This window comes from Pleurodeles waltl, chromosome 2_1 (assembly GCF_031143425.1).
Source record: "Pleurodeles waltl isolate 20211129_DDA chromosome 2_1, aPleWal1.hap1.20221129, whole genome shotgun sequence".
NCBI classification, from domain to species: domain Eukaryota; kingdom Metazoa; phylum Chordata; class Amphibia; order Caudata; family Salamandridae; genus Pleurodeles; species Pleurodeles waltl.
In genome coordinates, this window is record NC_090438.1 from 632180893 (window position 1) to 632197773 (window position 16881).

General features: G+C 46.3%; 1 protein-coding gene across 1 annotated transcript in view; it reads right to left on the reverse strand.

Moving 5' to 3' along the window:
* LOC138260102 (nucleolar protein 58-like) overlaps nt 1–16489 on the reverse strand; it is a 67043-nt gene extending 50554 nt beyond the window's left edge. The window contains exon 1 of the mRNA XM_069208253.1: nt 16377–16489. Coding sequence (XP_069064354.1) covers nt 16377–16489 — 113 coding nt within the window. The remainder of the gene's footprint in view (nt 1–16376) is intronic.
* Between the last annotated feature and the right edge of the window lie 392 nt (nt 16490–16881).

Genomic DNA, 16881 nt, shown 5'->3' on the forward strand with positions numbered 1-16881 from the left:
AACCACTTTGGTGAAAAAGAGTGCCAACTGGTCTACTGTGCCATTGTGGCACAGTTTACCTAGCAGGGTTTTTATCTTCTTAAGAAACACCCCCCAGAACGATTTCAGCAATAAGAAACTTGTTGCTGATCAGCTAGGATACATTTCCCAAAGGGAAATATTAAATTTTGTTTTGATCTCTGTGACCAGAATGGTGCATATGGCTGTCCTGAACAGGAACAAATCTGGAGCACAAGCCATTATCTTGGCTGCTCTCCTTGGGTTGCCATTTCGATGCAATATACCTAAGCATTTGCACCACTGGTAGTGTTTTCCTGATGGTGGAACCAGCAGTGGTTTTGCTATCAGAAAGGCTGCTACCCACTGCTTTCAAATTATTGCAGGGATAAGACAGTTGGGAAGTGGGGGAGTCAGAGAGGGGAAAGACATTAAATTGCTGTCAAATGTCTTGTCACTTATCACCTTTAAAAACACATGTAGTTTATTGTGTGTTTTTCACTCAGCACATTCTTCTTTGTTCCTTTCCACCACCCAAGCATGAAATGCTTGTTGCTGTCTCTCTGACCCAAAAATGTTGGCATCTTCCCTTGTCAATTCTTTTAAAGGTAGCATTTTGGGTGCAATATCTCTAATAAACGTACATTAGCATACACAAAACCCCAAATAGAAAAACAGTTTTTCCTTACTATACGGCACTTGTGTCTTAACTATAGCATCTGCCAAAGATGTATTAGGGCCCACCCCATTTCCAGGCATGGTCTGGCCTACGTACTCTACACTTTCTTCTTTCCAAGGTTAGACCATGATTTTCTAACCTTTTACATACTTCACAAATATGTTCCAAATGTTCTATTCCGGACCTTGAGAATATAAAGATATAATTCTCAAAGCATTTTTACCACTACACGTTACTCCTTCAAAATTTCAAAAGTGATGTCATATAATAATACAGTTACTATTGTAGCTACACCCCAGCCCCCTCCAGAAGAAACAACAACAAAGTGCCACAGTGACAACAAGGGTCAGCTGGATAAATGTGTGATTTAAAAAAAATAAGACGTCTCACTTGGAAATATCACACAATATCGTGCATGCCCATTGTTTGAACCTGGTTTCATTTGCTAGCTCAGTTGTCATTGCACTAGAGTCAGCTTCCTGCACAAAATGTATTTTCCATGGAAAAGCTGACTGACACTGGAGTTTGTGCTGCATTATGCAGATCAGCTGTGAATCTTCCAAACATCCACACAAACAAATATTAAATCTGGATCCAAATCCTACTCATCACTATCTGCAGCATAATGGTCTTTAAAGGACACATACTGCAGTGGTTCAAATCATACTCAATGAACACACCCAGCTCATGAAATTGGCACCTCAAAATTGGGTCATAACCATAGGACATGCAGTCTATCATAATACTCAACTATCTGTCAGGTGCTCTTCAATCTGTACAGGGAGATCGTAAGAGCCCTTCTAGCCTACAAGGGAGTCCTATCCATGAATATCCAGATGAAACACAGATCTTCCAAAAGATGTCCTCCCGACATGATGTAATTTACCAAAAGAAGCACCTCAACACCATCCAGATGTCTGATTCTTCCTTGAAATTCAAACACAAAAAAACATAAACACTCAAGACGCAATAATAAAACATTAAAGACTGGATGTCATTGATGTACCAAGAGAGCTCAGTACTCAAACTGATCAACAGTGTCAAGTCACTGCAATTTCACATTGCCGCTTTCCTTAGTTAGCTGTTTCTTGAAAGCCCACGAAACTGGAACAAGATCCGGTTATGTCCTGCCAAGAACACGTTCTTCTTCACATTTGCAGGCAAATAGCAGCTTCCCATGTTGAGTGTGATCATAATTGGTACTTTAAACTATTTCTGCTGGGGAGTGAAAAGAGATGGAAGTGTTAACTAATGCCTCTTGTAGGGAGCTAAACCTGGACTGGGCATGCAAGACCCTATAGACATACAGCATTATATTCTGCAAGAGTAAATTTGTGAGTCATCAATAGGCCGTATCACATAAGGTGAGCACTGTAAACGCTAACTTAAAAAACAATCTACCACAGCTTTGGGTCGACTGGTGTCTTAAGTAGCTGAAGAGCTGGGGAGGCACTATTTTACCACATTAAACAATGGTAACGTGTTGTTTGTCACAGGAAAGTGAAATACGTGCTGCTTTTGAATGGAAATGTACAACATTTGTCACCATATGTAAAGTAAACAACAGAACATCATGGGTTAACATGCACAAATCCAAATAGCAAAATAATTAAAACCTAACAGGGTACAAGACAGGAAAACAGTCAAAATGGAATGCATCACACATCCATAAATCACAAACATCACAGTGAAATAATGAAGCACGAAAACACAGCAGAGCAAAAAGCTACAAAACAAATCATCATCATAACATCAGTGTGACACAACACAAATATGCACAAACATTCTAGTCACAGATTACCATCCACAGAATACTACTTTCATAATATGGCGGTGAAAGGTTATTAAAATAAAATAACTCCCCCATTCACAGCAATGTAAAATTTGCACCAATAATGGCACATCATCACCTTTAAGAAAAGTAAATTACCTCGAGAGAGCCACCACAATAAGGAAGAATGGGTTCTGGTAAATGAAAGAAGGACATCAAAGCATGAGGTCCAAAGAACCAGGAATAAAACTGAAATTACCATAGAAAAAGGATTACACTTTAACCCACCCCCAACCAATTGTTTGAGGAGCCATCCGTCTACACCACCCCCCATTCTGGAGAGGCCAAAAGCATGTCCCTACAATACGGTAGTGGGAACAAGTAGCCATCATTAGATCACCAGTCCAGCATAGGAGGTACCCATTTGAAGAAAGGAAATGTAGCCTTCTCCATATAGCAATATTCCTTTCCTCTATATGTTTCACTCAATTTGGCGTGTTGCAGATCCATGCCCCCAAGTTCAGTTGCAAACTGTCCTTCTTAATTATGTACCAGTAATGCCTCCTTTCCCGAGTAGACTTTCAATAATCAGTATACATTATGATCCTCTTATCATCTACCGTGACAGCCTTCCTCTTCTACACCACGAACAGGGCAGTTTCATTTGAGTTGTCACCCAAGTTGAACTAAGTTCGCCCCTTCCAGAGGTACATCCTATTTCTTGCCGCATGTTGGTAATCCGTGAACCTGATTCACAACGTTAAACGGACCCTTTTATATACGTTTATGACTGTTTGCTATTCTCAAAGGTATTTTACTAGTAGCATCTTTAAGAGTGCGGAGACTCCGCAAATGAAAAGATTGGTCTGTCTTATTTCTTTATGTGCGGAAACTCTGAAGTCCTAAAAACGCTACTACTAAAATACCTTTGTGAACAGCAAACAATCGTAAACTTACAAAAAAGTGTAAGTTTTCCTTTTTGAATCAAGCCACCACAAACTATTGAGGGCCCCATTCACAAAGAGACTGATGTGTAATAAAGTTAGGAGTGCCTAGTCTCTGCACTCGGGTGGAATCTCCACAGGTGCACTACAGAAAGTGCACGGTGCGGCGATTCCAGCCCCCCTCCCCCCATTCACAGCTAGGGTTATGTCAATGTTATTTTGTGGCAACAGGCAAGGTAGATATTTTACGTACTGCTACCATTTCCTAAGCATTCAAGAAGCATGTTCTTTTTCATCTCTAGGACTGATTAATCTGACATGGGTGACCCAAACTCATCCAGTGTTAGGTTGATTTACTGTTTGTTTTTTCTATTTTGCAAGTTAGTGTTTTGCCAGCGAGTCAAAACTGACTTACTGGAATTGCCCCATTTTGAGAAAAATTAGCCAAATGATTTTATTTGAAACATGGGTGTTTATGGGTGTGTCAGAAAACTATGGGGGTTATTACAACTTTGGAGGAGGTGTTAATCCGTCCCAAAAGTGACGGTAAAGTGACGGATATACCACCAGCCGTATTACAAGTTCCATAGGATATAATGGACTCGTAATACGGCTGGTGGTATATCCGTCACTTTACCGTCACTTTTGGGACGGATTAACACCTCCTCCAAAGTTGTAATAACCCCCTATGTGTTCATCACATTCAAATTCAGTGGATGCCGAGGGCTATGGCATACTTCACTGGTAGAGTGTGTAGGGAGTAGAAGAATGGATGATTTGACTTCAGTGGGGTGCTTTTGTGAATGAGCCTCCAGAGGGCCCAGGGGGAAGGTTCAAACATTCACTTTCTACATCAGTGTGTCAAACAAAATCAACTTTCAATGTTCAGCTGGACATTGTTATTTGTGAAAATACCTTGCCTAGATTTGATGGTTAGTATGATGTTCCCTTGCTTCTGTCACCACTTTTGACAGGCCATTTATGTCCCACTGGATTCACTTGTATCAAGTAGGAGATAGGCTGTACTTTTGTTGTGGGAAGAAAAGCGCCTTCAGTGGGTTAAAACCTTGGGAAGTGCCAGTCAAGATATCATTACTACAGTGGCACAGCTTTCACCATCAACTGAGCTGGCAAACCTTGTTACAGAGTCACTTGTGGGAGGAACAAATATGAATGATTTACCTTCTAAGGGGTTGTGAAGTTTTTTCACTGCTGATCCTGATTTCATGAAAGCTTTGATTTATAAATTAAATCTTTTCAGTAATTCCTCCTCCCAATTATAATTGGCTAACAGCACAAGTATGATTCAAACCAAATATCCCCTTCCAAACTCTTAATTGTTTTCTCACATGTTGCCCACTGAACCTAAACAAATTTTAAAATCTTCTTCTTAAAAAAAACATGGCCTGACTCTATCTTTATCAGAGAGATATTGCAGTTACGTATGTCACACTAGTTATGTGAGGGAGCAGGCCTATCTTGACTGGACTCTTCATGTAAGAATAAAATTATTGCTTGCACTTAGGACTATTTCACACTTCAACCCTCCAATTGAAGATGTTTGGTTAAAGTCAGGGCCACTGGAATTATGCAATTGTGCGGCCATGGCAATTTCCGCATAATTTTAGATTTGCCACACAATTCATCATCTGCAACATCAGCTGTGGATTTTACCAAAGAAACAATTTTTTGTAGGCCAAACAGTTCAAAAGTTAGTAAAAAGGCAGTAATATGTCTCGCCCCGCAGAGTAAGGCCCTTTGAAAGCGTTGGCTGGTCACCTTTCTGTATTGCTATGTATGGGTGTTAAACAGGTACTAATGAGGTACAACTAATTACAGGCAGTGGTAACAAGTTAAAAAATGACTAATGGCCTGATTTAGAGTTTAGAGGATGGGTTACTCCATCACAAATGTGACAGATATACCTTCCGCTGTATTATGATATCCTTTGGACATAATGGAATTGTAATACCACGGGTGGGATATCCATCATGCTTGTGACGGAGTATCCCCATCTGCCAAACTCTAAATAAGGCCCTAAATAATGAAGTAAAACTGTCACAAAATGTGCCACACATTGCTCCATAATTTGGCTTTTCTTGCCACATAATTTCTTCAAGCCTGCTGCATAATTTGACCCTCCCCTGCCACATAGATCCAGTTGCTCTGGTTAAAGATAGACAAGAAGGAAAGATTTTGTGATTTATGTGATGGTGCTGAAGGATCATTAGACTATTCAATAAGCATAGGTTCATTTCTTCCTGACCTCCTGAAAAAAAAATTACCACTCCAATCCTCAGGTAATCAGACTGAGCAGTCGTCTGCGGTGACATCACATACTGTTTCACTGGAAGTCTAATTAATTAATAAGGTATATTGTTTATTTGTTTCGGTTAGAAGTTGTTTGTATTGACAACTATGGAAATTCTCACAATGCTTCTGAAAGGTTTGAACCTCAATTTTATATTGTAGAGAAGTTCTTGCTTATATGAGTTTATTACATCTATTCTTTTAATGTTTGATGTTGTGGCTAACCTTTTTTAGATTCTGTACATCAGGCCAGCCACTTTGTTCCCTTTGTAAATGATTTTTAATCTTTGTCATAAACATACTACCTACCCAATGAAAGCTTATCTATTGTTACACAGTGCTTCAAAATTTACATGTTTGCATTGTAACACCCATTATTTTAGAAAGTTACACGTCCATAGTGCTCCTAAAAATCACACTTTTTTTGTGACCACCCAGAGCTAGTGAGCACCCCTATTTGCATTATAGTAACCAATAATATAAAAGTTACATTGTGAAGGATTTGACTTCACCATACTTTCAATATCACTAAACACACATGGTCAGTCATGAAAAACAGATAATTGAAGAGCATGTTGATTACATTGTAAAATTATGCCAGGTAAAACTATAGTTAATTTTGAAATGTCAAAAACATTCAGCCATTAGCTACAGGTGAACCGACATCCCAGAAAAAAGAAACATTTTCCTGCAAGTTATCACCATTTACAGAAAAGATGGGAGTAGATCATGTGCCCGAATACAATACAATTAGTATAAAAATGCAAGTTGAGCTCAATAACTTTCAAAACTTAAAGTCACATAATGAAGCATATGAAATAATTATATTGCAAGATCTAGAGTAAAAGAGTACAAGATATGTAAGACCATAGAAATGTTTAAAACTTCATTGAGCACAATAAAACATGTGAGAGGGCCAAAAATAGCTAATGTAGTCCTTCAGCATCAAAATGTCAATGCTTCTCTTAACATTGTTAGGTTTCGTCTGCACGTGTGGGCTTGAGTACTGTGCTTGCAAAATCTTTTGTGATTAAAAAACATTCTTAAAAGGGACGTAAAACCTGCCCCTTACTTACCTGAATTTACTATTGCCTCAATCCAATGTCATTCTAGTTTACATCCTTCTGATTGGCCAGCAACATTGTCTGCTTTCACTTCCTGCTACTTTGCCGCCCTGCAGTCATGTAGAGTCGGGATGAAGTACTCCTTGTGGTCACTGCCATTGGTTACTGGCCATTGTCCTTCCACATACCAAATGCTTCCCAGGGCGCTTTTTGCCGTGCTCCTCCCATACATTTTTATCTGGATGCTCGGCATCCCGCTTTATCCTCAGGGTTCACTGTGCCTGTGCATGAGGAGGTTTGGAGGTTTTTGCCTCTTTAGGCACGTGCTCCATTTGAAATATACTAGCCTGTGCTGCAGGGATGCAGATTTCTAACACACATGCATTTCCAGCACTGAGAGGCACTAGTCGCTGCCTGGGCCACTGTGCCTCCTGTACAGGAAAGGAAGGTGAACAGCGTTCAGACCTGCACTGAAACATGATTGTTCATTTGTAAGGATGCCTTTTGTTTCTATTTTCCGTAGAGGTATTACTGTAGCTATTCCACACCTTATGTTGCTCATGTTGCTTTTGAGGGGCAGGTGGGGTTTGGGAGAGAGACAGGGCAATACATTATGAAATAGGGGAAACAGACTACGTGAAAGTAGGAAAGGCATATATAAGTTTTAATTACAATATCGTCTTTGAGTTTTAACATGTTAATGTTTTACTGCCAATGTTACCCTATTGTATTGGATGCTTTCAGATTGTAAGACATATCTGACCTTAATGTAATGAGAAAAGTGTATAAGATCTGCCTGTCCTGTTGGAAAGGAAAGCTGCTTAACAGACACACCCACACACATGCCAGCACCTGCATGAGGCACGTGCACATATGTCACACATGCACTACTAAGGATAACAAATGACGTTGTGGATGTTTGGAAAAAGGTGGATGTAGTGTTACTCTGCAGTCTGTGAATGGCACAGGGCAAGCTAGTGTTAGTGGACAGTGAACCTGAGGGTGCTCTCTCTGTGAAATGAGGCGACGTTACCATTCAACTCAGACTGTCCTAGCCTTTGCTTGTATGTCTTGAGAAGATGATTTCAGCAGTCATCAACATATGTAGCACTTGCTGAGTGCTTGGCTCATGGCACTGTGAGAATTGAGAGGTGTCTTCAAGCTGGATGAGACCTCTCCACGTTTTGGAATACCCAGAACAGTACCTTGTTTGACCTTTTTTCACAGTTCAAGACGCATGAACTGAATTATGTACCGCATCATGGCTGATTTTATTACTAAGCAGTAAAAGACAGCCTCACTGTGCAAGAACAATTTAGACAATCTTTATCACAGAACATGTGAATGTAAACATATTCCAAAATCCCATATCCCACAACTGATGCGCACCATCCCCTACTGGGTGGATATATTATTTATTTAATTTTAGGTTTCCCCTGCAGGCTATGAGACAGACAATGACAAAGCCAATATATTTTGCATAGGTGAAACATATTGGCTTTGCCACTGCTTCTTTCTTCAGTTGGTGGAATGTTCTAACAGCACTGCACTGCTCTGGCTCAGACTACACTGGATGTTATGTGCACTTTACCTCGTTATAGGCCCTTATCTGCAGCTCGAGCCCACAACTCAGGCCCTTATTGACTCTCTTGACAGTGGCCTGTCATGCTGTATTAAGGATTATAAGGTAACACGGATAAGGCATCTAATAATGAAACAGTGTAAGGCAAACAACTACCTTACTAAAAATTAAAAGAAAATAGGCAGTATCAGATTTGGAAAGCAAACACGTTTGCCAATTTTGCAACACCATGCGCAAGTTCTGTTATTTTCATTACCTGTGAATGGACCATTGACAATTTCAGACAGTTTTAAAATATTTAAATCCTCATTTATTTATTCTGTTTTAAATCAAGCATCCCGTTCAAATGTCAACATGAGATATGCTCACAAGCTGCCAGGTTTACCTTGCCAGTGAAAGTTTGAGGCCTGGCAATGGAGAAATAAAACAAACATACAGAAGCAATGCTCAGACACTTGTGGCCAGGTCGGAAAGAGCTAAGCTCATGCTTGTACTCACAGAATAATTGAGAGGGGCCCTGAGCTGGCATTCATCACCAAATACTTTAAATGTTTGAGAATATACCAGAGGTAAAAAAAAAAGAGAAATCACATGCTAGGTTGCATACATTCAGACCATTCAAAATAAACCTCAAATGACAAAGTAGTGACAAGAAGCTTCCAATATGAGATCTCTTTGTTTCAATTTAGTGAGTTCAGTGACAACTAACCCTTTCTGGTTGCTTTACAAGAAAGGCTGACTTCTGATCTGGCTTCAGATATCAGCTGATCTTCCTACTCCTTTTTCTGGACTATGTAGCTTTCAGTGGAGTTTTATAAAGTAGGAAAAGCAAAAGTACTAATCAGCCAGTATAATTATTTTCCAGAGAGCATAATTTAGAGTTGGGTGGTTAAGGAGATTTTTAGCCCCAGCATAGTATACTGGAGGAAATTTCACTGATGGGTGTTTCTCCAGATTTACAACTTCCTCAGGAATCAGAAGAAGAGCTATTACCTTGACCTTTGTCCGCCCTCTTTTTAGTTTCTGGTGAAGTATAATAAACAAGGCCTGATTTTATCCCCAACACAGACTATTAGGGTCTAATTTAGAGTTCAGTGGTAATCATTAATCCTTTGAATTGTGGTGAAAATACAATGACAGGGAATAATGAACCACTGAACCAGTGAAAGAATCCCCCTCCATAAGCAGAGGGTGAATTTTGTGTTGGGTGATAAGAGAAAATTCTCTGGCCTACTCTTAGACCTGACAGCCTTTGGGTGGTCTTCCTCCAACTTTTTGTTGCCAGCCTCCATTTTTATTATCTCCTTTTTGCTGGTTTTAGGACTCTGCACACTTTACCACTGCTCACCAGTGCTAAAGTGCTTGTGCTCTCTCCCCTAAACATAGTAACATTGGCTCATATACAATTGGCATACTTAATTTACCTGTACGTCCCTCATAAAGTTCACTAGATGTGCCCAGGGTCTGTAAATTAAATGCTACTAGTGGGCATGCAGCACTGATTGTGCCACCCACATGTCTCAGGTCTGCCATTGCTAGGCCTGGGTGTGCAGTTTCACTGCCATTTCGACTTGGCATTTAAAACTACTTGCCAAGCCTTAAACTCCCCTTTTCTTCCATATTAGTCACCCCTAAGGTAGGCCCTAGGTAACCCATAGCGTAGGATGCTATGTAAGTAAAAGGCAAGACATGTACTTATATATTTTACATGTGTTGGTAGTGAAAAACTCCCAAAGTCGTTTTTCATTACTGTAAAGCCTGCTCCTCTCATAGGCCCGCATTAGAGATTCCCTTATACGTTTTTAGGAGGTAATTTCTGATCTGAGTGGAATAGACGTGTCATAATTGGTATGGTTGGGATGGTAGGGAGAAATCCTACTTACTGGTGAAGTTGGATTCTTCATTAATATTTCAGAAATGCCACTTTTAGAAAGTAAGCATTTCTCTGCACTCACTGGCATCTGTGCCTTATAGTTTGTCTATAATCCATGTCTTGTCTGTGCTGGTTGACAGCTCCGCTTGTGTTTTCCACCCAGACAGCCATAAACACAGGACACTCAGCCGCATCTGCATTCATCTGCATACAGATGGGTTTCCCTGGGCAGGAAGGGTGGAAGGGCTCTCTCTTACTCTTCAAAGGCCTGCCCTCACACAAATGACTGTTAACACCCCCCAGGGCTTCTGGCAGACAGGGCTGGTTTGAAAGGGGAAGTTGTGCACTTAAAAAACATTCTTTGAAGTTTTATTTACTTCAAAGGCACTATTGGGTATGTATACTGGGTCTTTGACCCAACCAAATCAGACACTTTGGGACCTACAACTGGACTCTGTCAGAGGGACTGCCTTGCTACCCAAAGGACTCATCTGGACTGCTTAGCTGGAAGGACTGCTGGCCTGCTTGGTGCCCTGCTGCCTGCTGATCCCTGTCTGTGCTGGTAGGGCTCTGCCTTCCTCCTCAAGTGCTCTCCAAGGGCCTGGATTGAGGTTGCCTCCTGTACTGAGGTCTCAGGGCTATCAAAGACTTTACCAAAGAAGAGAAAATCCAGCACGTCACAAAATCGATGCAACACCTCCAAAATTCAATGCAGTGTCTGCTGGATCGATACACCACCTTCCTCGTGGCTGAAAAATCACCTGCCAGACTGACGCAGCGGCTGTTGCTTCTGCTCAATGTGTTCTAGGTTTTACACGCATCATCCTTGAGCGTCCAAATATCTCTGCATTGCAATGAAGAACCAAGGCTGCGCTCCTGGAAACTGACGCATCGCCTTGCAGCATGGAAAGAAACAACGTATCGCCTTTGCCAGGCCAGAAAAATCGACACATCACTTTACTTTTTGACACATCTTCTCCTCTGCAGCTCCTCTGCTCCATTCTTTTTGAAGCATCCATGTACTGTGTGTTAAAAGGATACAACCATTGATTTTCAAGGATTAAGGGCCTGATTCTGACCCTGGCGGCTGGTGACCGCCAGGGTCACCGGCCACGGGAGCACCGCCGGTTTACCGCTGCCCTTCTGAATCCTCCATGGCGGCGGAGCGCGCTCCGCCGCCATGGGGATTCAGACACCCCCTACCGCCATCCTGTTCATGGCGGGAAACCCGCCATGAACAGGATGGCGGTAGGGGGTGCCGCGGGGCCCCTGTAAGAGGGCCCGCAAAGTATTTCAGTGTCTGCTGTGCAGACACTGAAATACGCGACGGGTGCCACTGCACCCGTCGCACCTTCCCACTACGCCGGCTCAATTCTGAGCCGGCGTCCTCGTGGGAAGGTTGATTTGCCCTGGGCTGGCGGGCGGCCTTTTGGCGGCCGCCCGCCAGCCCAGGGCAAATCTCAGAATCACCGCAGCGGTCTTTCGACCGCGGTGCGGTGTTCTGACGGGGTTACTTTGGCAGGCGGCCTCCGCCGCCCGCCAAAGTAAGAATGACCCCCTAAGTCCCTCATTACAACCGTAGCGGTCGGTTAAAGGGCGGTAATACCGCAAACAGGCTGTCACAAAAAAAATGGGATTACGACCGTGGCGGAAACCGCCAACATAGACAGCCACTTTAACACTCCGACCGCCATGGCGGTACCTACAAACAGCGCGGCGGACACCGCCGACAGGCGGAAGACAATGTACCGCCCACCCTATCACAACACGGCTATCCGCCATCTTTTCCGGGGTGGAACCAACGCGAATAAAAACATGGCAGAAACAGTACACAGAAGGGAAAACACTCACCTCTCCACATCCCACGAGGAACCAGGATGCCATGGAGCTAGAACTGCAGATCCTGCCAGCGATGGTCTTCCTGCTCCTCTATCAGGAGCTCCAACGACGTGGCAACGACCACGGTGAGTACTGCACCTACAACACAGGGGAGGGGGGATGGAAAAGAGAGTGACACAAACATGCAACATGCAACACCCCCACCCTCACCCACAACACCATACACACAAACACATTCATCAACATTACATTTACAACCCCCCCTTGAATAACGCAAGTACAAAAGGAAATGATTTGAACTATTGTAATAAAAAAAAATCCATCAGTCAAAACTCAAAATCCAGTATATACAATTATGTACACCAACTACACAAGTCTGGATAGTGCACCAATCATTGTCCGTGGACCACTGGGTCCAAAATGCATGGGCGAGGCCCACACTAGATACCTGACTCCAAATGGAGAGAACACTGGAGGGGCATCACATAGAAAATATACAGGCACCTCAGGGGGACGGGGGCACCTCAGCCTGATGAACGCACAACGCCATTGCTCCACGAGGGGGCTCCATGCCCATTGATGTATCCTGGGGAGTGCAAAGCCACAGTCTCTCAAGTCTCTCCACTGGGTGGTTTGCCCACTGCTTTATCCTGGGGAGTGCAAGGCCACAGTCTCTCAAGTCTCTCCAGTGAGTGGTTTGCCCACTGCTTTATCCTGGGGAGTGCAAAGCCTCAGTCTCTCAAGTCTCTCCAATTGGTGGTTTGCCCACTGCTTTATCCTGGGGAGTGCAAAGCCACAGTCTCTCAAGTCTCTCCAGTGGGTGGTTTGCCCACTGCTTTATCCTGGGGAGTGCAAAGCCACAGTCTCTCAAGTCTCTCCAGTGGGTGGTTTGCCCACTGCTTCATCCTGGGGAGTGCAAAGCCACAGTCTCTCAAGTCTCTCCAGTGGGTGGTTTGCCCACTGCTTTATCCTGGGGAGTGCAAAGCCACAGTCTCTCAAGTTGCTCAAGTCTCTCCAGTGGGTGGTTTGCCCACTGCTGCATCCTGGGGAGTCCAAAGGCACAGTCTTCCAAGTCTCTCCAGTGGGTGGGTTGCCCACTGCTTTATCCTGGGGAGTGGAAAGCCACAGTCTCTCAAGTGGATAACAGTCTCCACTGGTTGTGGTGGGGGCTTTGTGCCCAGAGTGCTTCATCCTGCCAAGGACTGAGGTAGTGGATGCCTTTCTCCACTGGTTCTGGAGGGGGCTTTGTGCCCAGAGTGCTTCATCCTGCCAAGGACTGAGGAAGTTGATGCCTTTCTCCACTGAAAGTGATGCTTCATGGAAGCTGCCCAGGCTCCTGGAACTCATCACCAGCCTCGGGCGACTGAACACTGGGGATGCCAGCCATGTCTGTGGTGGTGCCACTGGCTCAGGATGTCGCGGGGCCGCTGGTGGTGCTTATGGCGGTGTCAGTCGTGGCAGTGCTTGCGGCGTGCTCTGTGGCGGCGGTGCTGGTTGTGGGCTCTGTGGCAGCGGTGCTAGCGGCGGGCTTTGTGACAGCGGTGCTTGCGGCGGGCTCTGTGGCAGCGGTGCTGGTTGTGGGCTCTGTCGCAGCGGTGCTGGTTGTGGGCTCTGTGGCAGCGGTGCTGGCGGCAGGCTCTGTGACAGCGGGGCTTGTTGCGGTGTCAGTCGCGGTGGTGCTGGTGGCGGGGTCTGTGGCGTTGGTGCTGGTGGCGGGGTCTGTGACAGCGGTGCTGGTGGCAGGGTCTGTGGCAGCGGTGTTGGCTGCGGGCACTGTGACAGCGGTGCTTGCGGCGGTGTCAGTCGCGGTGGTGCTGGTGGCGGGGTCTGTGGCAGCGGTGCTGGTGGCAGGGTCTGTGGCAGCAGTGCTGGTGGCGGGGTCTGTGACAGCGGTGCTGGCGGCAGGGTCTGTGGCGGTGCAGGTGGCAGTGCAGGTGGCGGTCTTCTCCGCTGTAAAGGTTGGCGTCGACGTGGAAAGAAGGTGTGACATTGGTCGGTGCCACCATGCCCTCTCCTGACCTGCCCTTCAGTTTCTGGCCCTTCCCCACCTTTGATGGTAGTGCAGCTGTCTTGCCACTATCCCCTTTCGTTTTCCCTGACCCCTTGGTGGCAGGTGTTTTCGGCTTCTCCCTCCGGGATGTGGGCAACTTTTTTTGCTTGGCAGGTGGCAGAATGTCCTTGCCCTCGCTCCTTGGCACACTGGCAGCCCTGATGGTTGGCGCACTCCAATAGCCCACAGTTGCTGGCACCACTGTGGCTGGGGATGTGGCGGCTGAGGTGCTGGGTTGGGACCTGGAAAGCCTGGCCCTAGGGGACGGACGGGGGGGAGGTGTAGGGAAGAGGTCAATATTAGCCAGGAAAAGTTTTTTAGACACACTGGGACGGGTAGATGGAGGGGGTTTGGGAGTGGAGGAAGAGGTAGTGGCTGTAGGAGGTGTACGTCTGCTGAATTTGGGTGAAGGTGCTTGGGCCGGAGGCTGTTGTGAGGTGGATGGCTGTTGGGTGGGTGTGTGTCTGCGTTTGTGTACTTTGGGAGGAGGGCTCATTGACACACTGGGAGAGGACACAGGGGATGTGTGAATGGTAGTGGGTGTGGTGAGTGCACATGAGCAGTGTGTGGTGATGGGCGTGCTGGTGATGGAGGTAGTGGCTGAAGATGTAGTGCATGCAGGTGTGAGTGGAGATGAGAATGGGAGGGAGGAGGGAGATGTGGAGGAGGGGAACACAGTAGAGGCAGTGGATGTTGGTATGTCTGCATGGGTATGATGCTTGTGTGAGTGCCTGTGGGATGTGTGGTGCTTATGTTTGCCTGAGCCACTTTTGTGTGTTGAGGTGTGTGCATGCTGGTCTGATGGTGTGCTTGGGATAGGCTGAGGTACAGGGGATTGGGTCTGGGTGGAGGAAGTTGGAGGGGGGAGGCTGGACACAGGGACAATGGCTGCCATCAGTGCTGAGCCCAGAGCCTGAAATGCTCTCTGTTGGGCTGCCTGTCCAGAATTAATGTCCTCCAGGTATGCATTTGTTTTTTGAAAATGTCTCTCAACACCCTGGATGGCATTCACAATGGTAGACTGCCCAACAGTGAGGGATCTCAGGAGGTCAATAGCCTCCTCACTGAGGGCAGCAGGGCTGACTGGGGCAGGGCCTGAGGTGCCTGGGGTGAAGGAGATGCCCACCCTCCTGGGTGAGCGGGCACGGGACACATGCTGAGGGGCTGCTGGGAGGGGGGTGCTGGTAGGGGGGGTGGCAGCTGTACCTGTTGATGCGGTGGGCACAGAGGGGCCCGCCACCACAAGGGAGCTCCCATCAGAGGAGGAGTCGCTGTCTGTGGTGTCACCTCCTGTCCCTGCCGTCGAGCTCTCCTCGCCCTCCATCCCACTGGTGGCTTCAGACTCCGTTGTTTCGCCCTCCAGGACCAATTGGGATGCAGCTCCCTCCTGCTCCGGTGCCACTGCTCCTCTGCCTGACGATGCTATTGCACGCAAGAACAGGGAGACCACAAAAAGGTGGGGGAGACAGAAGAAAGACATGTTCATTGTATGCAACGCCACTACCGTTGGTGGACACTACAGACACAGCAGCCCTCTGCACTACGCCATGCACTTATAGTTCCTAGATTATTCACATGCCCATGGGGTACAAGGCCTAAGCCCGATTGCTGCACACATGGAAGTCACAGAGCCTGACTAGGTGTAGATGACACTAACCACTGGTGGGGTTGGGGTTCCACTAAACCTGCCTTACAAGGGACCTTGCCTACCAAGCTCGCCCTGGCCTAGGGGAACCCACTGCCCACCTCCCCCACCCAGACACCTCGTAATGCGCGCAGAGTCAGATGAATGTGACTGTACTCACCCCCTTGTGGCTGCTGTGATGCCCTCAAGCGCCCATCCAAATCCGGATACGCCACCGCCAGGATCCAGAACATCAGGGGGGTCATGGTGCGACGGGCACCCATCCCACGTTGGGAGGCCATCCCCAGCTGGGCCTCCACCATCTTCTTGCTCCAGCGGTCCTCCCACCTTTTCCGGCAGTTGGTGCTCCATCTGTGGTGGACCCCCAGGGTCCGGACGTCCTTGGCGATGGCACGCCAAATATCCTTCTTCTGGTGGGCGCTGACCTAGAGGAATAGTACAGGGGAAAAGGAAAATCTTTACCCGTCCGGACCGTCATACTCATTGGCCAACATTCCCACCCTTTCCCTGACGCACATACACTCACCGTCCGCTCATGCAGGCCTCAGTCCCCTCCATGTATCTTCCATCCACACCACTCCAAACAGGCATTGCCCATGCAACATGCTCACAGTGTACTCACCTGTTTGTCTGGAGGACCGTACAGTTGTTTGTACTGGGGCGGACCCCATCCACTAGTTTCGCCAACTCCTCCGAAGTGAAGGTAGGGGCCCTTTCCCCAGACACACGAGCCATCGTCGCTTCCAGACTGAGGTCACAGCAGCACTTGCAGTGTAGGTCCTCTCCTGTTGAAGGTCAGGTATCATGTGAGGGAACAGACATAAAATGGCGGTCACTTCTGATACGGTGCGTACCGTCACCGCCGGCGTACATCGTCATTGGCTCCTGGGACCCATAGGGTCCAATGTTAACCAATGCAGTATTGCGCTGCGGTCTTCGACCGCCTACCGCGACGGTGTAGACTGCCATCGCAGTTACCTCATATCCCCTTGTCCCACCTTACAGGTCAGGCAGCCGCCATTTCAGGGGGCCACATGGCATTAATAATAACTGCGTCATACCTATCTAGGCCTTGCATACACACAGTAACAGGCATGTTGCAGATTAATAAATGTGTGCAAATGACA